We start from the raw sequence: 27,286 nt of genomic DNA on the forward strand, positions 1-27,286 counted from the left end.
TATAAATATGTATATATATATATAAATATGTATATATATATATATATCTAAATATATATATATATATATATATATATATATATATACATATATATATATATATATATATATATATATATATATATATATATATATATATATATATATATATATAAGTATATATATATATGTATGTATATATATATATATATATATATATATATATATATATTACAGTATCCTAAAGAAACAACTTTTGAAAATATTTGCTGTTAGCCCCTTAATATGTTTTGGATTTCAAAAAATTTTAACTAAAATATTTTTATGGGTCCCCTAAGACTCTTGAACATTTAACGTTTCACTAATATAGTAAAAAAAAAGTTAGAACTTTGTCAAAGCAACGAGACAAATTTTCATCTCAAATGATAATTTTTCTCGTTGCTTTGACAAAGTTCTAACTGTTGTTTTTTAATTTTATGATTGTTTATGCAACATAATGGTCGCGAAAGGAGAACAATGAATCCTTTTAGTTGCGTAGATAATAGAATCAGATTGTAGATGATGTTGTTTGGGTAAAAAACATAAATGAATGTAAAGACTAGTTATTAGGAGGAATAAAATTTCATGACTCAGGGAGTTGAGCAACCATAAATCACACTCTATTCATCCTTAGAAATTGATAAGACAATGGTCTATGAGTAAATAGTTCTTACTTTGCTGGTTTATTAATGGCTACCATAACTAAAAATATCTCACAATACAAAAACAATAAAATAAAATAAGTAGATAATAAAAATGTAAGTAAAAATGATAATAAATGATAGTTCAAGCAACATAAAAAGAAAAAAGGCAAAAGTCCCTATCCCTATCCTAGTTTTAAATACAGCTTCAACATTCATAGAGATCTCATGAGGGTGGTGAGGGATGCGTGTGGTGTGAACATAATTAAATATTTAAATATCTAGACATATAAATATTATGTACCCTTACACTAGAAGAGACAATTGTGCACACATGCATGTATGCGCATGTATTAAAATAAACAAATAAAAATTAGTAATTAAAATTGAAGAGTAACTTACTGTTTCTTTCATGGCTGTAATATGTTTTATAAATATAACAAGTAAATACCAACAATAAACATTGAAACCAAGTACAGACTCAGAGTAATTAAAAAATGATTAGCAAGAGATAAAAATATATACAAACATTAAATCAGTAGACAGAGAATAGTGAGAAAATAAACAGATAAAACAATAAATGCGATTTTTACTAAAAGCTTATAACCACTGAAAAACGTAACGTTAAAAAACAATAATTTTGACAAAACGACCTAAAGATAAGTTGTAAAGACTATATAGTGCAAACCATAATAAACAATCTTTGCAACATCAGATCAAGAAAGTTTGGTAGAAACAAAAAACTTAACAAGATTGTGATATGTCTAAACTTATCTAGTAGAATAGTTCAGTAGATTCCAACCAAACACATTAGATGAAGTGGGGCTCACCAGCCACAAAGAATAAATTTTTAACTGTTTATTCGACAAAATTATCGAGTGTGAATAGGTAAAAAAAAAACTTTATTAAAGTATATTATCTGGTTTATCTTTTATGAAAGTGTCTGGTATAAAAATTATCTGGTCTTAAATGAAGCAAAATTATATAAAAATTTAAAAATGATAATTTGTCATGTTGGTTTCACAAAGTTCTAAGTAATTTTTTTTATATTAGCAAATATATCTTTTTTTTTTTTAATTTCAAAACAAAAAAATTTATAAAAGTATTTTTATTTCTTTTGTATTTTTAAACATCAACTTGAAAAAGAATACAGAAACAAACGAAAAAACAACAATAAACAACTTTTAATTAAACACTAAAAAAACAAACAAAAAACCTTATTTTTTCTAATTTAGATCTGATTAAAAAAAAAAAAATTATTTAGAATCGTGTCAAAAAAATGCAAGAAACTATATAATAAAAACGTAATTAGAAAAATTTTATCGAAAAAATTAGTAAACATGAACATTTTGTACTTTTAGCAAATAAACTTTATATATAAGAATATTTATTTTTTATATAGTTATCATTTTTAAAATTTTTGTACAAGTTTGCTATATTAGAAACCCAACTTCGGAGCAGCTGTTGTGAAGCAAACAAAATTTTGGCTTTAGAACTAGAGGTTCATGGTTCAAACCGGGCTACTACCATATATGCATAATTAGAAGAAAGAAGACAAGAACTTTCTGATTATAAGCTATTTTGTGATGTTCTGCTCAAAGAAAATAACGACTTCTTGAAGCACCTAATTAACTGAATAAAAAAAACTTAAAAAAAAGGATGGTATTTTGCACTTTTAACTTAACACTATTAGAGATTTGTTAAAAAATCTATGGTCTGATGGCAACCTAAAAAATATATCTTATTTAAAAACTAATTAAATTTAGTGTTTATTCATTGTATAGAACAGGTTAAAGAGGTGATTGCAAAGAGTTTTAAAAAAATTAAATTTTAGAACACTTTATATATATATATATATATATATATATATATATATATATATATATATATATATATATATATATATACATATATATATATATATATATATATATATATATATATATATATATATATATATATATATATATATATATATATATATATATATATATATATATATATATATATATATATATATATATATATATATATATATATATATTGTCGTTGTGGTGAACATTGGATGAAGTCGGGGCTCACCAGCCACAAAGAACAAATTTTTAACTGTTTATTCGACAAAATGATCGAGTTTAAAAAAGTGAAAAATTTTTTTATAAGAATTAGTTTTCAAATAAGATATATATACTCCTAACTGGTTGTCAAAGGGTTTTTCCGTATTTTGTTGACAAAAAATTATATTGCAAGACCGGAATATTTTTTTTATTTAATAGACCGCCTGCCCCAGCCAAACCCTCAGTCGATGTAGCAGCACTACCTTGCGAGTCAAGCTATAAGATAGTTAATGTAGCAGCACGCCATTGCGAGTCAGGCTATAAGAGAGTTGATGTAGCAACACTGCGCGCATGATTTACAATAAAAATAATTGAAATAAAAACATTTTATATAAAAAAACAAAAATAAAAACATTGTTTATATTTTTAAAAACATTAGGAATTTTTTAAAAACCTTCAGAATATTTTAAAAACATTCAAAATGTTTTAAAAACAATCAAAATGTTTTTAAAAACATTCAAAATGTTTTAAAAAACATTCAAAATGTTTTGAAAAACATTCAAAATAATTTTAAAAACAGTCAAAATGTTTTTAAAAACATTGTGATTGTTTTTAAAAACATTCAAAATGTTTTTAAAAACAATCAAACTGTTTTTAAAAACATTCAAACTGTTTTTAAAAACATTCAAAATGATTTTAAAAACATTCAAAATGTTTTTAAAAACATTCAAAATGTTTTTAAAAACATTCAAAATGTTTTTAAAAACATTCAAAATGTTTTTAAAAACATTCAAAATGTTTTTAAAAACATTCAAAATGTTTTTAAAAACATTCAAAAATGTTTTTAAAAACATTCAAAATGTTTTTAAAAACATTCAAAATGTTTTTAAAAACATTCAAAATGTTTTTAAAAACATTCAAAATGTTTTTAAAAACATTCAAAATGTTTTTAAAGACATTCAAAATGTTTTTAAAAACATTCAAAATGTTTTTAAAAACATTCAAAATGTTTTTAAAAACATTCAAAATTTTTTTAAAAACATTCAAAATGTTTTTAAAAACATCCAAAATGTTTTTAAAAACTTTCAAAAGGATTTTAAAAACATTCAAAATGTTTTTAAAAACATTTAATATGTTTTTAAAAACATTCAAAATGTTTTTAAAAACATTCAGGTCAATTTGCACTTTTGCGGATTTTTTAAAAAACGATTAATTTGAATTTAAGTTATTGGTTTTAACATTATGACAACACGGAAATGTTGAACGAAAGTCAAAAGTAATTAAAAGTTACGTATTCGTTGGTATAAGAATAATTTTTACTCCCAAAGGCAACAATTTTTAGACCTATTTATATATATATATATATATATATATATATATATATATATATATATATATACAAAAAAAAAACATAGAGTTGCAACTGCTACCAACAGTAACATGAGCTAAATTGCTAATAGTTATAAAAGAACATTGCAAGTTAGAGTTTCATTTGTTTCAATAAAAGCATTGAAAAGTAGATATATCATAATTTTCAAACTTCAATCTATATTTTTCTTTAACTAAATTAAATAAAAACTTACTTAAAACTCCATTGATTATAAAAAAGTTTTTAATAAATCCATCTTGAGCTTCATACCATGGATCTGAAGCATATACTTTCACATTTTCAAATGTTTGAGCTTGACTGTTAATAGTAGAAAAAATAACATCTCCATTTATTCTAATTGTGTATAAATAATATGCGCTCTGTAAAAATTGACTAACTTCTATGTTAGTCCACAAATTTAGTTTCAATTGAACTGTGTTAAAAGTGTTACTTTGGTAACCATCCATTGGCACAGTAACATACAGTGCTCCTTTACCATCTTTATTAAACCATATATCAGGAGTTCTACCATCATTGTTAAAAATATCAGTACCATTAGTAAAATAAATAACACTATGATAATCAGGAACAAACTTATTAGGATAAAAATCAAATGAAATTAAATATTCTTTATCAAGTATTGGTATTTCAGCAATAATATTTCCTTTTACTAATGGAGTATTGGTATTACCAACAATGTACTCTAAATTTCAAAGGAAAAAAATTAATGATCTAACAATTACACATTTTCCCTCAAAAAATAAAATAAATTACTACACTAGTTTACTTTATATTTTAAATGCACTTATACTTTTTAACAATTTAACAATTAATATTGCATTATCATAGTATTAAATATTGTGAATAAAAAAAATACTCTCACCAACTTTTCCATTTATAATCAAAAAGTCAGCAATAGAACCATTTTGAGAATCACACAAAGGATCAGAAGCATACACTTTTACATTTGTAAAGTTTGTTACATTATAATTTTCTACTCTATGTATATTGACTCCATTTAAATCAACAGTTAACCAATATTTACCATTTGACAAAATTTGACTTATCATAACAAAAGACCATTCATCTACAGCCAGTGGAGCTGTTTCAACGGAGTAATTACCATTATTTACAGCAACAAAAATAACAAGCTTTCCAGAGCCATCTTCATGAAACCAAACACTTGAACTTCGATCACCATATTTTCCAATATTGTTATCCAAAGTAAAACTAAGAACATTTGCTAATCCTTTAGAATAACTTTTAGGTTTTAGATTAAAAGATATGGTGTACTCTTTCATCATAACATTGAGATTTCCAAGATATAAACCTTTTGCTAGAGTAAATTCTTTTCGATAATTTATATAATCTAAATAAAATAATATTTTTAAATATACACTCACGCATTTTAAAAACATAATTTTTTTGCAAAAAATTATGCTTTTATAAAAATTATATTTTTACTAATTTTTTTTTATAAAAACTAGTAATATGTAACAATCGAAAAAAAAATATAAAAAGAATACCAGCCTCATTGTAACAAGGTTACACATAACCTTCTTTCAACACTTTTTAAAAAATATAATAAAGCTTTATATGGTTTAAGATTTCTTTATCTTTAAAAAGATTTCATTATGAATAATAGATACTCCATCAAAAATGGAATATAAAAAAACACAAATGCAATTCAAAATTTTTCACTTTCATACCAACAGTTAGGTCAAACTAAATTTATAATAAAAGACATTTTTTTAAGCTTTAATAACCAATCAACATTTAAACTAAAGTTATCTTGATGTTTCAACTTTAAATTAACAACTGAAAGAAATGATAAACAAAAAGTACATTAGTTTAACATATTAAAAGCGAATACTTTTTTAACTCTTTTAAGTTCATGCCTTTATTTTTAACAACAGAGTTTGTGTGGGTATAAATAATTCTTTTCAAAGCTCTGATATTGAAATTGAATTTATTGAAAAATTTTGGCTAGATATAATTAATAGAAAACCAAAATGCAATAGTACAGGAACTTAAATTTTGTATTGCCTCCTATGTGTAAAACTTAATATTGGTTTCAATTTTGAAAGGTGGATTATACTAAATGAAAAATTCAAAGTTTATAAAGTTTAAAACATAAACTTAAAAGGTAATTATAAAGAATAAGCTTTTAATTTTCTAATCTAATACATCCCTAACAAGGTTGGGAGTAATCACTATGAAATTTTATCATTGTTTGAGCAGCAATGATAAAATTTGTAGAAAAGAAAAAGAGATGCAATATTACGACAACAAATGAGTGGCTTAAGCTTATATTTATAAAACATAAAATTATATTCATAGATTTGTGTTTATGTATATATATATATATACATATATATATAAATATATTTTATATATATATAAATATATATATATAAATATATATATACATATATATATATATATACATATTATATATATATAAATATATATATATATATATATATATATATATAAATATATATATATATATATATATATATATATATATATATATATATATATATATATATATATAAATGTTTTTAAAAACATTCAAAATGATTTTAAAAACATTCAAAATGTTTTTAAAAACATTCAGGTCAATTTGCATTTTTGCGGATTTTTTAAAAAACGATTAATTTGAATTTAAGTTATTGGTTTTAACATTATGACAACACGAAAATGTTGAGCGAAAGTCAAAAGTAATTAAAAGTTACGTATTCGTTGGCATAAGAATAATTTTTACTCCCAAAGGCAACAATTTTTAGACCTATATTTATATATATATATATATATAAAAACGTAGAGGTACAACTGCAAAAAATCCGCAAAAATGCAAATTGACCTGAATGTTTTTAAAAACATTTTGAATGTTTTTAAAAACATATTGAATGTTTTTAAAAACATTTTGAATGTTTTTAAAATCATTTTGAATGTTTTTAAAAACATTTTGAATGTTTTTAAAAACATTTTGAATGTTTTTAAAAACATTTATATATATATATATATATATATATATATATATATATATATATATATATATATATATATATATATATATATATATATATATATTTATATATATATATATATATATATTTATATATATATAATATGTATATATATATATGTATATATGTATATATATACATATTTATATATATATATATATATATATATTTTATATATATATAAATATATATATACATATATATATATACATATTATATATATATAAATATTTATATATATATATATATATATAAATATATATATATATATATATATATATATATATATATAAATATATATATATATAAAATTATATATATATATATCATTTATGTTTTATATATATATAATTTATGTTTTATATATATATTATATATGTCTATAATATATATTTATATATACATTATAAATGTTATATGTATGTATAAAGAGTTTTTCGGTCAGCTAATCAACATGTGCAACAAGTTTTTTTAAACTTAAATGACTTAATATAATATAAACATCTTCTTTTTTTTTCATTTATATGCTAATTATCATTTGTTATTAATTTTGAAAAAAAAAACACAAGATAAATAAATAGTTAGGCATTTTTTTAATCTGAATTTTGAATTAATTTTTCTCTTAAATTATCATTTTTATATTCTTTAAAATTCTTTTTTCTTAACAATTTTATCGACCAAGTTTTATTTATAAAACTTTTTAAATATAAAAATAACAACAAACCAAAACAAAAAAAACTTTTTATAAACCATGAAGTCAGCTACACAACTATCAGCTATGCAACATGCAAATTTCGATTATAATTTAGAACAAAACATAAAACAAATTTCATACTATACTTATAGCTTTTATTTAGAAATGATAAAAATTGTTTCTACAGTTTATAAAGATTATTTTAAGATACCCGTCCACTTCTAAACAGACTAAACACTAAATGTAAATTTTTAATTCCTTTTTTATCATGCATTTTTTAGCGAAATTTGTTCATCAACAACGCTTTCATCTAAAACCTGAAAGTAATGGCATTTACACAATTGGTTTATCAAATTTTTTTGTTTTCTTAAAAAAGACACTTAAACCAAGAGAGCGGTTTATTTCTAGCGTTTCTTTTTCATTCAGTATTATAACAGTAACTTTTAAGTTGTTTGCATCGATTGCCAAATCGCTAGCACAAGAAATTATAAAATTTTCCTGTGGAAACATCTGGAAACACATTTTACGTTATATCCAATTCCATCTGCAAGTCTTTTTCCATGCATTGCAGCAAAAATATTTCATCGATGCTAAAATAAAATAATTTTTGAAGTAAGATGTTGCGTTGTCACTGAAAACATGAACTTCTGTAATACTGTCTGATAGAAGCTCGATAATTTTATTTATGTTAGGAAATACAGATAATTTTGTACGGTCACCTGAATCAAAAAAATAGCGCAAAAGATTTAAATTGACTATGCCAAACTGCACATGTAAAAATAGAATTGTGATTTTGACCAAAATGAGCTGCTTGCATTTCGTAAAAACAAGAATATTTTTCAGCACAGTGAACTTGAAAATCAGCCTTATTTGAGTTTTTTTGAATCGCTGATTCTTTATAAAATTTAAATTCAGATGATTGACTGCTTTTGACATTACTATGAATAATTAACTTTGTACGCATTATTTTAATATGTGATAATAAAACTGCAACTGTCCAATCTTTGTTAACCTTTTAATATAAGATTTTGTTTGAGGTTTCTGCTACTGATTCCATGAAATGCCTAACTCAAAATGTTTAAGCTGAAGTAATAATTTATCAAAAAGACTATAAACGGTACACTCCTTGCAAACAGCATTAAAACACTGTTTTGTTGGTTTTCACAAATAGTTTTCAGAATCATTAAGTTTCCAGTTTTTACTGTAAAAAAATACAAACCCCACGAAAGTAATTTAAGCGCATAACATATATTTTCATGTGACACATACATTATGAGGAAGTGATGATATACATTAAACGTAAACTGGTCTTACCAGCCAAAATTTTAGCAGACTTATTTTAATATCTGCATGGTTTAGCTTAAACTCTTTAAAATCTTCTTTTAGCACATGAAACATGTGCCAGATTTGAACACACACCTTTTTGTCTGCCATCACTATAGAAGTATAATCTGCCTTCTTGGTGGAAAGTTGACTAGTTTCATCGTCACTATAAAAACTTTTAATAATCACGAAGTCTTTCTCTCTCAGATTGATTATTGGTTTTTAAATTGAGTAATGGTTAAGTTTCATTGAGTAAACAAAACAACATTTCCTTCTTCTGAAAAGGACTTTTATGAAGAGAGCATATCAATTCTTTCATATACTTTCCTTTGACTTGCACATTTGCAAATGATGAGTGATTTGATTCTACAGATGATGATACGTCTCTTTAATGAAGTCAAGATTCTCTCATTCTTTAGCTTTGTGTTTCTTTTTGTCATGATTTCTACTCATGTAAGTCCTTTATTTAGTGCTTTTCTGTTTTTCATCTTGATTTTATTTTTAATTTGAGATCTGCATTTATCCCGTTGCATCATTCCGGTGGGAATTGATGATGGTCAAGGGTCTTTAAAAATCGCAGTTTTAAGATTATAAAAACTGTAAGCTCACTGGTGTCAGTAGAGAATAAATTTTGGTCATTGCACATGGCGTTCAAGAGAGAAATTACAACTTAGGAAGAATAACTGAGATGACAAAGTTAAATGAACTGAAATTTTATGTGGCAGCAAATTTTAAGTTAATTAACAGTATGTTGGGTGTTTCAGTAAGTTATTTTATTAGAAACCAAAACAATTTATTTATGTTTAGGCATTTTATATTTAAATGAAATTCATTAAAAAAATTATTGATTTTTTATTGTTAGGAGCATGGCATAAAGCTTGCTTGTTGCTATTGTTAAAGACCAAAAAAGAAATCACTGGCCAGTTAAGAACGTTTCAATGCCTTAAAGATTGGTACACAAAGCATGTTGAAGAGAGCGAACAGTGCAAGAACATGCATATTTACAAAAAAGTTGCTGGTTGATGTTTGCAACAATAAAATCCAGAGACTATGGTAATTGACATAGTACCACCTCCTTAAATGCATTTATTTGAGCATATAGTGACTCAAGTTACAGATGTGCTAAGGGCTGATGAGTTTACTAAAAACTATTTGTTGAATAAAACAGTTATCAGATATGGATATAACGGAGTAGGGTATGATGGTCTTAACTGTCACAAAGTCATGTCTTGTTCAGATGAACTTAGAGATATGTGTCCTCCTCACATTATACCCTACATTGAAACATTTAGATTAAGTTTAGAACAAGTAGCAAATAATTAATGGTAAAACATATACAAAAAAAAAGCAACCTATAATTATTATTAAATCTTTTCTTTAAGTCACTAAAGGCTGTTTTGGAATGGAGCAATCACCAAATTTTGGCAAACACATCCAAGATATTGTAACCAAAATGTGCAACTTAGGAAACTATCTTAAGAATCATACAAGTTACTCTTTCACCCTGGGCTGGCACTTCCACAAAATACAAGCCCATCTTGCTTCTTTTATTGAAAGAAAACAAATATTCTTGTGTGATTTCAGTGAACAAACCTCTGAGACTGTACACAAAAACATAAACAAAACAATGAAGAGGTTTGCAATGCCAGAACTGAATGAATCACACAGAATATAATTGAAGAAAATGGCAGTCACATACTCAAGAATGAGGATTTAGAGAGTCAATTTAAACATTTTCCGATAAAAAAAACAAATCTATGATATTTATGGCAATATTTAACTACATTTTCCAATAAAAAAAAACATAGCTATGATATTTAGCACAAAATGTTTATGTTATTTGAAGAGTATCTTGAAGAGTAACATTTCGAAGCATATGTATATCATTTAATAAGATTTAGTTAGATTTCATTCTAAGTTTTTGTTTTATTTTTTAAAAGGATACACAAAACAGTTTATAAATAAATGACTTTTAATACAATTATATCCTTTACAAATAAATTTAATAAAATAAATAAAAAAAGGTTTGTGTAAAATGGAGTAAAATAATGTTTGAAATACCTTTAGGAAGAATAACAATTGGTTGAACTCCACTATCTAATAAAAAAATAATACAAAGTTATAAAATAATATATCAAAGAGTTTTCACAACAAAAATACAACATAAAAAAAAGACTAAAATGTGTTTATATATATATATATATATATATATATATATATATATATATATATATATATATATATATATATATATATATATATATATATGTATATATATATATATATATATATATATATATATATATATATATATATATATATGTATATATATATATATATATATCTATCTATATATATATATATATATATATATATATATATATATATATATATATATGTATATATATATATATATATATCTATCTATATATATATATATATATATATATATATATATATATATATATATATATATATATATATATATATATATATATATTTATATCTAAATATATATATATATATATATATATATATATATATATATATATAAATATATATATATATATATATATATATATATATATATATATATATATATATATATATATATATATATATATATCAGGGTTGTCCAACGCGCGGGCCAGAAGGTGGCCCTCGTCAACCTATAGCATGGCCCGCATATCACGGTCCATTAGTTTTGAATTTTTATTTTTTTTTAAATTTCAAATAACAATAGTAAAATAAGTTCTACAGCAACAGCATATTATTTATATATTTATAATTTGAGTTATACATTCAATTTCGATTATACTTTCACTATATAAATCCGCATTTGAAATAATAAAACGAGCGCTAAAGAAAAAACATTATTTTTATATATTTAATAAAGATTGCTTCAGCTAAAAGACGTAGATGTGATACTGAAAGCGGTCATGGGGGTTGTGTATTAAATCCTTCTTGGACAACTGACTATTTTGTACATGAACAAAGTAATTCTATTATATGTCTAATTTGTTTGGAGAAAATTGCCGTGTGTAAAAGTTATAATGTGAACAGGCACTACACTACAAAACATGCTGTAAGTTATGAAAAATTTAAAGGCCAATTTCAAATTGATAAGATTGAATTGTTGAAGAAAACTTTTCTTGCACAACAATCAGTGATAAAAACTAAAGTGATTAGCTCTTAGAGTGCTACCAAAACAAGTTTTTTAATGGCAGAAGCTATTGCAAAAAGGTGGTAAAGCTTTTTGTACTGGAGATTTATTAAAAAACTGAAAAAACACCTACTGTTGAAGATCTTAGCATCTCACACCAGACTATTGCTAGAAGAGTTGAAGATCTATCAAAAAATATTGAATTATCATTAAAAGAAAAATTAAATAAATGTAAAGCCTAGAGTCTGGCACTGGATGAATCAACAGACAGAGGTGATACTGCTCAGCTAGCCATTTTTATTAGAGGTATAACTAGTAACTTTGAAGTAATTGAAGAACTGTTAGATATTAATCATAGGAAGGACACAACAAGAGGAGAAGATATTCTCTCTGAAGTGAAAAAAACATTGGTGAAATTTGAATTACCAGAAAAGAAACTCTGTGGTGTCACTGCAGATGGAGCAAGTGCACTAACAGGAAAAAATATTGGATTTATTGCATTACTTAAGAAATCCATTAATCATGAAATTATTTCATACCATTGCACTATACACCAAGAGCAGTTATGTGCAAAAGTATTGGAGATGAAGAATGTTATGGAACTTGTTATTCATACTGTTAACTTTATAAGAAGTCGTGGCCTTAATCACAGACAGTTCAAACAATTACTTGAAGGTTGTGATAGTGAGGCTGAAGATGTAATTTATTTCAGCCAGGTTAGATGGCTTAGTCGAGCTGCTACTCTGAAAAGATTTTGAATACTATCACCTGAAATAGTGCTGTTTCTAAAAATTAAAGGGAAAGACACAAGCTGGCTTAAAAATATTGACTGTCTGAATGATTTGGCATTTTTGATTGACATGACTCAGATGTAAATGGAATTAAATCTTAAGTTGCAGGGTAAAGATCAACTTATTAGTAAATTGTTTAAAAATGTAGAAACATTTGTTTTAAAATTAAAACTTCCGAAACAACAATTAAGTTCTAAAGTACTTGTCCATATTATCAGAAAGAAATATTAATACAATTGACTCTGAAAGATATTGTACTCTTATTTTAAAATTAATTGATGAATTCGACACAAGATTCTGTGATTTTAAAAAGGAAAAAAATGAGTTAAAATTATTTGCGCATCCATTTTCCATCAAAGCTGAGACAGTTAGAAATGAATTTCAAATGGAATTAATAGAATTGCAAAACAAAAAGATCTTACAGAAGCCTACAAAGAAGTAAAATTGTTAGAACTTTATAAAAAATACATAAGCATTGAAGTTTTTCCTCATTTGTGCAGACATGCTATTAAATATTTTTCACTTTTTAGAAGCACATACAACTGCGAACAGTTATTCTCAAAAATGAAGCATGTAAAAACAGAACAGAGAAATAGATTGACAGATGAACACCTTACTAATACCCTTCGAATTGCATCATCAAATATAAAAGCAGACATAGATCATTTATGCAAAAAAAAAACAGTGTCAAGTTTCACATTGATCGAACTTTTGTATAGCTTCACTTTGAACCTTAACTATGAGTGTAACTGTTTATTTAAATTTAAATAAAAACTTCAAATTTAATAATTTTTATTTTGGGTATTTTATGTTTGTGGCCCTCAAGTTGATTTTGAAACGAATTAATGGCCCTTACTGTAAAAAGGTTGGTCATCCCTGATAAAAATATACATATATATAAATATATATATATATATATATATATATATATATATATATATATATATATATATATATATATATATATATATATATATATATATATATATATATGTATATATATATGTATATATATGTATATATATATGTATATATATTTCACTGACTATATGTGATTGTTGACCTCATACAGTCAGCAAAAAAATTATTTTTTAGTAACTCCCAACTTAATTGTGGTTTATTGCATCCTTGATGAGAGTGAACTAGTTGAATAATGAAAAAAATGAAAGCTTTATGTTGTTCATGATCAATATTAATGTAAACATTGTTATGGAGCTGAACATGTAGATGCTAATTTCATTTGTTTTAATTGCTTATGCATAGAATGCTTACACTTTTTAGACACTTCCTAACTAATATCATTGGTGAACCTGTGATATGCATATAACTTTATATCTTTATTTAAACTTATTCAAACCTATTTCATATTAGCTCGAGCTCATTCTATTCTCGTTATTTTATACCTGCATTTTTATATATTAAAAATGCTAAAACAAATCTCTGAGTTAATGCTCAATGATAAACAACTTTGTAGTTACATTCTGGTATAGCCAATATGGATTGCAAACACCTTGTCAATGTTTTCCGTCCAAATAGGTTGCATAATTATATAACAATTTAATAAAATTAACAAAAACAACTACAACATTAACAACAATAATTATAACAACAATATTAATAATAATGATACTAACAATAATAACAACAACAATAATTGTACATGAAATATTAATTCCTTCTAAAACTGGAATTGTAAATAATTAAAATATTTGAAAATTTAATCTGGATTATAAATAATATAAGTGATCATAAAAAGTTAAGGTAAAGTTAAGGTAAAGTTCGTTTATTTACATCTTGTGAATATATAATCTCTTAATCTACCGGTAAATTAGTTGTTTTTTAATAAAATTGAGCATTTTTTTACAGTTACTTACTTTTCAAGACAAGTCTCTAATAAGTAAATAAATTTTCAATTAATTTCCTCAAAATCATATTATTTAATTCAGGTAACTAATTTAATCAATAATATTACTCATAAGAGTACATAAGAAGAATACATTTCTTTGAAAGTAACCAAAAATAATTTTAATAAAAATATTCAAAAATAATAAAATTTCATCAGTCTAAATGACAAGTAAATGACAAGTAGATGTCCTTATCTTTTGCATAAAAATAAATTATCAGTATAAATTATTTTAATGAAGGAATCCTTGAAGACATCAAAAAAAGACATTGTCTTTTTAGTTAGCAGATCCACCAACATTTACTGTTTTATTTTACTTCTCGAATTTACATGCCAAAGGGTGTTTGCCGATGCTGGTTTTTGTAAATTTTGTGCCATCTTTTCTTTAATTGATGCTGACTCTCTGTAGATTTAAATATCTAAAAGAGCCATGCTAACCAGATGTTCATAGAGAGATTAGAGATCTCTTAAAAATGCTTCAAGTGTCTCTCTGTTAAAAGTCTTCATTAAATAGGTAATCAAAATTTGGGAAGAAATTTGATGTCGTTAATAATGGCTTGGATTTCAAGTAATGCTTTATTCCACTTTTGACATAAACAAGGCTGGCAAAACTCTTAAATCTGTGATATTCACAAACTGCCAATGTAAATTAAGAAAAAAAAAGATTTTCAGAGTGCAAATGGTTTTTGCCATCAATCATGCAAGATATGTTAGATTAAGTGCTAAAAAATTCTAGCTGCCTTTGCATACACCAAGAAACAAAAAAGTTCTCAAGACGAAATATTTTTGTTCTTCACTATTATATCTTGAAACAGTTCATCAGTTGCTGTGCAATATGCATCTTGGTTTATTGATGGCTATTGTTTCTGAAACCATTTGAATAGTGAAGTTGGTGTACTTTCAGTTAAACTAAACAGAGTTGTAAAAACATTTAAAAGAACAACTTCTATGACATGATAAAGGCATGTAATCTAGACCATTCAAACTCCCAGAGCTTCTTGAGTGATGACACATGACAGCCTTGTGAAACCTTGTATTGCAAGCAGTTGCATGGAACAAGCCTTTAATCTGTGATTGCAGACTCCATTTATCAACTACACAAACACATGCATTGTTTGAGCCTCTCCTGTTCCTTTATTCAGTTTGAGAACAGCTTTTCCCTGTAATAAAAACAGCTATCCACAGGTTCATTTAATTTTTTGGGCCATTAAGATTACCATCTCAATAAAATTTATAACATTTTATGCCATCCCAATGCTGGAAAAGTTGATCTGCCAAAAAATATTCTTTTTCATCGTCATTGCAGCAGCCTTTTGTCTATCTTTTAATCTGGATTGTCTGATTGATCTTTGTGATGTTATTTCAGAAATCTCATAGCCAGGCGCCTGTGCAACAGCTCCTACAAAAAAAAATACAGCTACAAGGTCTTGGAGGCCCGAGAACACAATTCGAAGCATCTACATCTTAAGGGAATTGAAAGATACTCATAAAATCTTCTTTGTTGATGAAGCCGTTGATTTTGACAAAGTAGATTTTTCTAACATAATTTGAGTGGACTGATATTCCTCATTTTGTTCCGACTCCAAATTAGTCAGCAATGAAAGTTCATCTTTTGTTTCATTAATGCCCTTTGTCATTCATTCTTCATATCTCATTTTTATTTATTATTTTTTTCTTTTCGTTGCGAATTGTCCCGCTTATTGCTACTCTCATTTTATTTAAAAAGCTCATGCTGCACCAAAATCATTTTCTCTTTGCATGCAAAGGAATATAAGATTTTTAGGAATTTTTTTTATCTTTGATCTATAAAGGTTTATTAATCAGCCAAATATCTTTGTATGCGAATGTCTATACACAATCGACAAAAGCAAGCATACATATATTTAAACATACATATATACATATATACATATATATATATATATACATATATACATATAAATGTGTGTTTATATATATATATATATATATATATATATATATATATATATATATATATATATATATATATATATATATATATATATATATATGTATATATATGTATATATATACATTATGTATATATATACATTTGAAAAAAATTGAATTTGAAGCAAATATGTTTAAACTTACTCGCAAAAATTTTTAGCATAATTGAACCACTCTATCCTTGCCCTCAAAGCACATGTTTGGATAGATAAGGATCGAAAAATGAGCAAAACGGCAAGGCTAACATAAATACTTATAATGTTTTTTTTTCAGAGCGTAGATATATATTTGTACTTTTGATTACAAAAGTATAGTTTATTACTTTCTTCTCAAAAATAGTATAATTTACATTTTAAATCAGCTAAAAAACGTTTACTTTGCTGTGCGGCATTGTTGTTATAACCTTTTCAACAATTAAATTCAAACTTTGTTATTTAGATTTGTAATATAGTTTGCAATTGTATATACTCAAAATAAGAATAGAAGTACTTATTTTATGTATGTTTATTATTTGTAATATTTTAACCAGAATAAAATAAAATATTCCTTAAGGTATTTTTACAATTTGTTAATTTTTCTTCAAAAACCGCACTTCGCATTTTTTTACTTTTTTGCAAAATTTAAATACACGGTTTTCAAGTGGTCTTTAAAAACAAATCATTAACCATTAAGAAATAAAATGGTTTGTCTCAAATTTACTGAAAATTATTGATTTTGTTACATACGTGGTTTTTGCATGTCATAATTTAATGTTGCTTATCAAATCAAAAGAAATATCTTAAATACTTAAAAAGATTTTGTAGAAGTTTTCTCTATAGTTTATCAAAATAATTTTTTGTTTGTTTGTTTGTTTGTGTTTTTTTTGTTAGTGTTTTGTTTCTTCACTAAGGAGGAAAGATAATCTGATAATCGTTTTTCAGTGATACTGGTGGAGCTCTTCCTGGAAATCCTGAAAACAGAACAAACTCTGCCAACTGATATCAATCTGTTCTGTTTTTTCTCTTCGTTGTTGTAACAATGAACATATTGCTGCATCATGCCAACTAATAGGCATTGAAAAAAATAAAGCTATTGGCATAATTTTCAAAAGTTTTAAATGAAGACTGTGTATGCCAGTATGTATTGCAGTGGAAGTGAAAGCCAGTCTTTTCTTTTTTCTTCAGTTAACTCACTAAAAACAAACACAAAGTAACAAAACTCATCTACCAAACGGGCTAAGCTTGGTGGATCTTTCTCAGTACTAGCATTTGTTCTACCTCTTTTCTAATATCTTTCAATTTTTTTTTGTTTCCATTTTTAAAGTGTTCAGCCTTAGGCATTTTAAATGAAAAATTGCAGCTGCAAATTTTTGTTTTTCATGCAAAGACAAATCCTCATCCAATAGAATTAGTGGAATCATAGTTGAGTTTAAGTACCAAGTGTGCTTGTAAAGTGAATCGAGTACAGCATTAACTTAACTTTTGGATTTCAAAAAATATTTCTAAATTGATGCATCTGATGGATAGCACTAATATCTAAGCTTTGCTTTGCCAAGAAAATGGGCATGAGGGATATCTCAAGTTTTCCTGTTTTTATAAACAGAAGGTGTTAGATAAGTCACAGCTAATACAGCCAGCACCTTCTGTCTTTGCGTTTATCTTCTCCTGCTATCCTCTTTCTTTCTATATATGCTTTGTAAATGTTAATAAAACTTTCAGCTGCCTTTTTACTTAAACCACTACTCACCTCCTTTCAGTTTAATTAGTACAGATCACTTGGAGCATAACTAAAATTAGGATGTTCAAATAGGATCTTAAATTTTTGAAACAATAACTTTTTTGATCCTGTACTTAACTCATTTGTTGTATATTTCCAAAAATGCATAATTCTCAATTCTGCTATGTGATGCCTACATGCTAATTTTAAAATATATCAATTTATATTGTTGGATATCTTTTTAACTAAACCATTATTGATCCTGGCATTGCTTGCAGTTGTATCAAAACAAAGAACTCCTACTTTTGATCAAAGTTTATATTCCTTTAGTAGGTTCATAATACTTGTATAATAATGATCTTCACCAAAAAAGAAAGTTAAAGGAGGAACAACTTGTTGATGTGTCTTACCCTCAATGTTCACTAGAACTGCCAGCCTGTCAATCTTGAACTTTTTTCCTGCATTAATTTCATAAAGAGTTTTTGATCAAAATTAATTTTTTTTGTTTTTGTTTTTTCACCTCTCCAAGGCCTAGAAGGCCACTACAGATGAGGAGGCTACTTAATTGTGGTTATAACCCTCTCTCAACTCTATAACTCCAAACACAAACCTTGACAAACAAGGCGGCTGCGCGGTGAGACAGGTTGAGTGCGGTACTGCCAGGGACGTGGTGGGGATCGAAATCAGAACCTCTCGTTATGTATAACACATGGATAAGGAGAAGCTTCTATTGCACTTTTTACATCCTCTTTTGCTAAAGTTGACATATTTTCATTTGCTAATTTCATCTCTCTAAAGGCTGTTGATTTACTGCGTTATATATCTGTAAGTTCAACACCAGCTTTAGTTTAAATGGCACTTGTCACTTTTTGCAAATCATTTGACAAAATATCATTTAACATAGATATTAGGGCAACGTTTCTGGCATACACACTTATTGGAATTTTTGCAGTTATTATATAGTTAGATTGAGATGAATCTTTTTAATAATAGTTACTAGGCTCAAAATTAGAATACTAAGAGGAATCAGAACTAAAATCGGAATTGAGTTCTTTCTGTTTTCTTTCTGTTACTCTCTGCTGTCTACAAGCATAAAATAATACTAATTATAACAAAATGTTTTATAAGAAAAATACCACTTATTACTTTTCATTGTAATGTTTTACCTTTTTACTAAATTTCTTATCCTCTGCCTCAAGAAAAAACTTTCTTTCTCCTTCCTGATCTTCCAAAAACATCAAGCCTTTGAGCTTATCCTTGTCAGATCTTTTTTTTTGGTCCTAATAATGTTCTTCAAATCTTGCTTACCTATCCAAAAAATTTATTTAAAGTAATCCTCAAAGTTTTTCTGATTTATTAAATTAGAAAAAAGAATTCTAAAATTTATGAGAATTATTTATTGAGAATTATAAAATTTATTTTGGGGAGCCTCTTTTTTTTTTTTTTTTTTTTTCAAATAAGAATAATGCTTTTAAAGTTTAATAAGATTTTTTAATAATTGAGTGTCACTAACAACTTCAAACCTTGCTTTTATGCAGGGTTTCTTAACCTAAGCTAAAACAGTTACAATCTAAATTTTCACAACTTTCAAAAGATGTGAAAATTGTAAAATGTGAAAAAAGCAAGTTGAACTGAAAAAAGCAAATGTGAAAAAAGCAAAATGAAAAAACAAAAATTAAAAAAGCAAAATGCAAAAGCAAAATGAAAAAGCAAAATGAAAAAGCAAAATGAAAAAGCAAAATGAAAAAGTAAAATGAAAGAGCAAAATGAAAATGCAAAATGCGAAAAAGCAAAATACAAAAAAGCAAAATGAAAAAAGCAAATGTGAAAAAAGCAAAACTATGAAATGTGAAAAAAGCAAGCATGTAACCAAACTGTTTTTTTTTGGTGGTTATAGGCAGTATAGATTGCAGGTATGCTAGATGTTATAGAATATCAATGCCTGTTGGAAGTTGAAATCTAAATGCATGTTTGCTTTTGTTCGTTATATTTTATTAAGACTATTTAGATCACTCACTATCTTAAAATATAGAATATACATTTATTGTTCAAGTTTCTTGCAAACTAAAAATTATGTGGAACTTCTGGTTAAGCTGCTTTAATAAAAAACAATTCCTTTATTTTTATTACATCTTAACTTAATTTGTTCTCAAACTTGCACGTTTGTTTCACTTGTACAAATTTATCCCAAATTTAGTATTTATCATTTTCATTAATCTAAATAACCTAGAACATTTTTTTAAATTCTATAAAAGACGGAAAAACACTTAATATATTATTTTAATATTTGCTATTAATACAATGTTTGAATTTAATTGTTAATAAGGTTAAAAAAGCAACGCTCCAACTCACAAAAATTATTTTTTAGCCAATTTAAAATGTAAATTATGATAATTATTGAGAAGAAAAAAAAACCCTACTTTTTTAATCAAAAATAAAGATATTTATCAGAGCACTGGAAAAAAAATTTATTAAAAATATTTATGCTAGCCTTGTTTTCATGACACATAAAGTAATCTGTTTTTGGTCATTTTTCGGCCCTTTCTTTTCATGTATATACATATTTCAAGTATATACATATGTGTTTGTATACATATATATAATTATGTATATATGTATATATATATATATGTATGCAAATATATATACATATATTTATATATATAGATAAACATATATATATATATATATGTATGTATATATATATATATGCATACATATATGTATACTTACATATATATATATATATACATTAATATACATATGTATACAAACACATATATATATACTTATATATATATACATATATATATATATATATATATATGTATATATATATATATATATATATATATATATTCTCTTTTAAAAATGATTGATAAACATAAATGCTTAAAACAAAACGAGATAGACTACATTACAAAATTTGAATGGAAATCAAGCAATTTTTATGTAATTCCCAAAATTCACAAATGTAAAGAAAAGTTCAAGAGTCTAATTCTCTAGTTATTGAAATGCAACCACCAATCGATTTAAAGGGTCGACCTATTATTGCAGGAATTGACTCACCTACGTCACACTTAAGCCAATTTTTACACGTAGTTCAATCTCCTATTGTACGGAAGCAAAAAATTTATATAAAAGATGATTGGGACTTCTAAAGAAAAATTTCTAGAAAAGTAGAGCTAGATAGTATTATACTAACATGTGACATTGTTAACCTTTACATTACAACTCCCCACAACCTTGGTTTAGAAGCATTAAAATTTTGGCTTGAAAAACATAAAAATCTAATACCTGAACGAATTACTACCAATTTCATTATAGAATCAGCATTATTTATTTTAAAAAACAATAATTTCCTCTTTGATAATCAATTATTTCACCAAATCACAGGTACAGCCATGGGTACAGACTTTGCACCAGACTATGCATGTCTTTCGATAGGTTTCTTAGAAGAAACAATACTTTTTCCAAAAATTCTACCAAGATTTTTTTCGAATGACGAGGTTCATACTATTGAACAGTTCTACTTTAGATATGTTGATGATGGTTTTAACATATGGCCTAAACACTTAGATATAAACAAATTTAAGTTGTCACTCGCCGAGAGCTTAAATTATGGCTGAAAGAATGTAATTATCCAGACATTGTTATTGAAAAAGCATTTCATAATGCAAAACTACAAGGACCAGCTCAACATAAGAAACCTAATGAAGTCGTTCCTTTAGTCACTATACTTTACAGCAACCTAAATTGCCAACCTATATTAACTAAAACCAAACTTCTACAAAAAATATTTTTTAACATAAATCCTGTAATAGCTTACAAATAACAACCAAATTTACTGAGACAACTTACTTCCGCTAAATTTAATTCCACAACATCTAATAACAAAAAGATAGGAATTTTTAAATGTAATGATAGTCGTTGCAAAATTTGTTTATTTTACCTTCAAGAGGTAAATAATTTCGAACATCCAACGGTACTATTTGGAACATTAAAAGTCACATTACTTGTAGCAGCAAGAATGTCATTTATTATCTAAAATGTTTGTCTTGGAATGGTCAATCAACGTATACTGGAAAAACAAACAATTTGAGAAATCGCACTAATGGTCATAATTCAATTTGCAGAACTGGCCATTCAACAGACACGTTTGACAACCATGTATATGATTGCCACCGTATAAATAAAAAAATTATAGAACCATTTTTCTACCTTTTTGTATTTCTGGAACTTAAAAGTGATAAAAATTTATTATCTTATGAAAGTCATATGCATAAACAAAAGCATAATACTTTTAACTAAGACTTCCTGTTTTAAAAAATATTAGACAATGGTAACTGGTTGCAACAATACATTAATTGATTAAAAAATACTTTTGTAACAAAAAATAAATAAATTTGTACATAACAGCACTTAAATTAACACTACAGATGAAACATTAAAATGCCTCTAGTGTTAAATATATTTTGTACTAATTTCTTACATACCTATAAAGAAATATATAAAAAAAAAAAATTTTTTTTTTAGTTGGGACTTTGTTTGACATACATTTTTCATTGTTTTTGTTAAAATTATAATAATAGTTATATAAATATATATATATATATATATATATATATATATATATATATAAATATATAAATATATATACACATATATATGTATATATATATATGTATATATATATATATATATATATATATATATATATATATATATATATATATATAAAGAGTTATATGAATAACTGCAATATATATATATATATATATATATATATATATATATATATATATATATATATATATACAAAGCTAGCATAGATATATATATATATATATATATATATATATATATATACAGATGCATATAAATACATACATATATATATATATATATATATATATATATATATATATATATATATATATATATATAAATATATATATATATATATATTTATGAATATATTTATACACACCTGTACAAATACATATAATTAATTTTTTTTTTTTTTTAAACATCTTCGCTTCCAACAAGGCTGCAAGCAGCCACTAATTGCAGTTGGAAGCTACTGTAAGAGAAAAGATGAAGATTGTAGAGCAAGATAACGATTGACGGACGACTTAAAAGATTGCAAATTATATGAATCAGGAAAGCAAGATGAAGGAAGCAAATTCCTAGGCACCGACATTCGAGGAAAAAAACTAGACGAATAAGCGCTTTTGGAGCACTTATTAGCAGTCACAGAAAAAGGATGACACTTAATTAAATGACGAGTAAAACGAGATTGAACTTTAGTGGATGGCACAAGAAAAACTAGCTCTTTAGAGCAGTGCCAATTATAGTATTTGTAGAAAAGAGAAAGAGAAACAACATTACGACGATGTGATAATGATTGGAGGTTGGCTGCAAGAGCAGGTCCAACTATGTTTACAATGCGTTTTCGCACCTTGTCTAAAAGAGAAAGGGCATCATCAGAAGATCCGCCCCAGATATGGCAACAATATACCATACAAGGCCGGATTTGTGATTTATAGAGATAGAGAATAGAATCCATAGTAAAAAAGTGGCGAGCTCAATAAAGAGATGCAACCTTAGCAGATGCTAATTTTGCAACTGATTTGATATGTGGTTTCCAAGAAAAATTGGAAATAAGAGTTAATTTCTAGAAAATGAAGAGTAGGTGACTCATCGAGTACATCACCGTTCATAAATATAGGAAGATCTAAATTATTGCGATAACGATTGGCTGAAAAAAACTAAGTTTTATCTGAATTAAAGTTCACCAGCCACTGTGAGCCCCATGCTGTAGCAGAAGTGAGATCCTTTTCAAGCTCAAATGCCCCCTCCAAGCAATCAGAGAGTGTTGGTTTCTTATCACGACAAGAATAAATGATATCATCATCAGCAAACAATACCACCTTAGATATGAGAATATCTGGAAGATCGTTAATGTAAATTAAAAATAGTATGGGGCCAAGGAGAGAACTTTGAGGAACCCCTGAAATTACAGAATGAGAAGAAGAGTGTTGTCTATCGAGGACAAACTTTATGCTACGATTAGAAAGGAAGGATTCAATGATCTTAAAGATAATGCCGGATACACCATAAGAAGAAAGCTTATGGAGAAGACCAGCATGCCAAACTTTATCAAAAGCTTTTGAAATGTAAAGAACGATGGCTTTAACCTCTCCACCTTCATCTAATGCACGATAAAACCTGTCAGTTATTACTGTTAGCAAATCAGCTGTAGAACGAGAAGATCAAAATCCATATTGATGGCCAGGAAGAAAGTTATTAGATTCAAGATGAGAAATTAAGTGTTTGTTAATTAAAGATTCAAAAACCTTGCTTATGATAGGAAGAAGACTTATGGGACGGTAGTTAGACGAATCAGATTGCTCTCCAGAATTTTTGAAGATAGGGATAACAGATGCGGCTTTCCAGCAGGCTGGAAAACAAGACTCTGATAAGCACTTGTTGAATAGTTTTAAGAGTATAGACGACAGCTCCGGAAAACACTTCTGCAAGACAATAACAAGTATTTTGTCCGAGCCACAAGCTGTAGAAGAGTCTAGGTAAGAAATCACTTTAGATACAAATGCTAAAGTGATATGAATGTCAGCAATAGATCAACCTGTTTGTTGGCAATATTAGGTAGAATGCAATTAGTGGAATCAAGAGACGATATTGATGAAAAGTTTTTAGCAAACAATTAGGCTTTGTCTTTAGGTGAGGTGACAAAGTCTGAACCATACAAGAGAGGTGGAATTAAAGATTTTCCCTTATTATTGAAATTATTAAAGGTTCTTTAGAAGTCACGAGAGCTTAATTTTTGAGATGAGATACGAGATTTCATGACCTGAGATTAGCGGGTTTTGGCGTTAGACAAAACTTTTTTACAATTGTTTTTTAGCAGTAAAAAACAGACCTCTGTTTTCTGGAGAATTGTTTTGCTGATAAATATGGAGTTAACGGTTTCGATTGACAATAGCAGCAGCACAGTGTAAGGAAAACCATGGAGGAGAGTGAGGCTTGACCTGGAATCGTCGAGAGGGAATAAAAAATTCCATGCCAGCCTGAATCCACGAAGTTATGTAAGAAGCACATTTTTTGACAGGAAGTTAAAAGATTTCTACCCAAGGGCCATCACGAAGAAAGTCACAGAAAGAATCCTAGTCAGCTTTACTGTAGTTGAAAGAGGTTCGGTAATAGGGGGATTCAGGTGATGAAGAAGTATGAGATATTAATTTTAGAGAGATCAAACTGTGATCAGAAGCACCTAAGGGTAAATGTGTAGAAACTGAGCACTGACTAGTATCAGAAACTAGACATAAGTCGAGTAGAGAAGGTAAATGATTAGGTTTGTCAGGAAAGTGAGTTGGAAAGTTGACTATTTGAGTTAGGGATTGAGAAAGACAAAAGTTGTGGGCTTTAATGCCTGCATAGTCACTGACACAAGAGCCAAACAATTTAGAGTGGTGAGCATTAAAGTCACCGACAACAACTATAGTAGCTGATGGATAAAAAAAGAGGGCTAGGTCAATATGATCAGAAATAACATCAAAAAAGTGCAATCTTGAGATAAAGGAGAGCGATATAGAACAAGGAGAAAGGCAATAGAGTGAAGTGGTGCTAAACGAAAGCACATAAAAAAATAGTCTGTGAATTCAAACCTAGTTTCACGACAAACAGGTGAATTCTTACGAATGTAAATGCCCAGGCCAAGCATGTGACTATTGGAGTCTTTACGAATTAGAGGAAGATAACCATCATCACTAAGATCACAAGATACATATATATATATATATATATATATATATATATATATATATATATATATATATATATAATATATATATATATATATATATATATATATATATATATATATATATATATATATATATATATATATATATATATATATATGTATTTAATGTATATATATATAATTAATAATATATATATTATTTTATAAATATATATATATATTTATATATATATATAAATACATGTATAAGTATAAATATATAAACAGGCCTTTGCGGGACTCTTGCTCACACACCCCTAAATTGGTTTGCGAGAGCAATTTACGGCTCTCGCAAAAGTATAACTTTTTATTTCAATAGTATAATTATCAATGTTACTAAAATAAAATGTTTTTGATTATATTGGAAAAATTATAACTATAATGCAAATGTTTTTGATTAGATCAGGCTGACTGATAAATATAAAAATATTACACTTTAAATTAATTCTAAATTATATTGATTAAATATAAAATTATTTAACTGATAAAGTATAAAATAATTACACTTTATGTTTTTGAGTAATAATTTATATTTTATGTAATTAATTATATATTTTTTATATTATTTACTTTAATATATTATTCACGTTTAAAGTGAAATTTTTAATTGTTGTAATAACTTTAAAAATGCCTGAATTCAATTATAATAAGAAAATATAAAATATTTTTTATAAGTTGTAGAGACTTTTATGGCTCTTGGTCAAATTTTTTATCAAATAAGTATTGTTGTTACAACATATTACAAACATTACGTTACAAACATTACGTTACAAACATCACGTCACAAACATATTCTTGCAACAAGAA

General features: G+C 25.9%; 1 protein-coding gene across 1 annotated transcript in view; it reads right to left on the reverse strand.

The window, feature by feature from the left end:
- Positions 1–27,286, reverse strand: part of LOC136084861 (uncharacterized) — a 138,392-nt gene that overhangs the window by 23,220 nt on the left and 87,886 nt on the right. The window contains exons 11-13 of the mRNA XM_065806046.1: positions 11,193–11,228; positions 4,966–5,451; positions 4,297–4,785 (exon numbers count right to left, since the gene is read on the reverse strand). Coding sequence (XP_065662118.1) covers positions 4,297–4,785; positions 4,966–5,451; positions 11,193–11,228 — 1,011 coding nt within the window. The remainder of the gene's footprint in view (positions 1–4,296; positions 4,786–4,965; positions 5,452–11,192; positions 11,229–27,286) is intronic.

The sequence above is a fragment of the Hydra vulgaris genome, chromosome 09, assembly GCF_038396675.1.
Source record: "Hydra vulgaris chromosome 09, alternate assembly HydraT2T_AEP".
Lineage (NCBI taxonomy): Eukaryota > Metazoa > Cnidaria > Hydrozoa > Anthoathecata > Hydridae > Hydra > Hydra vulgaris.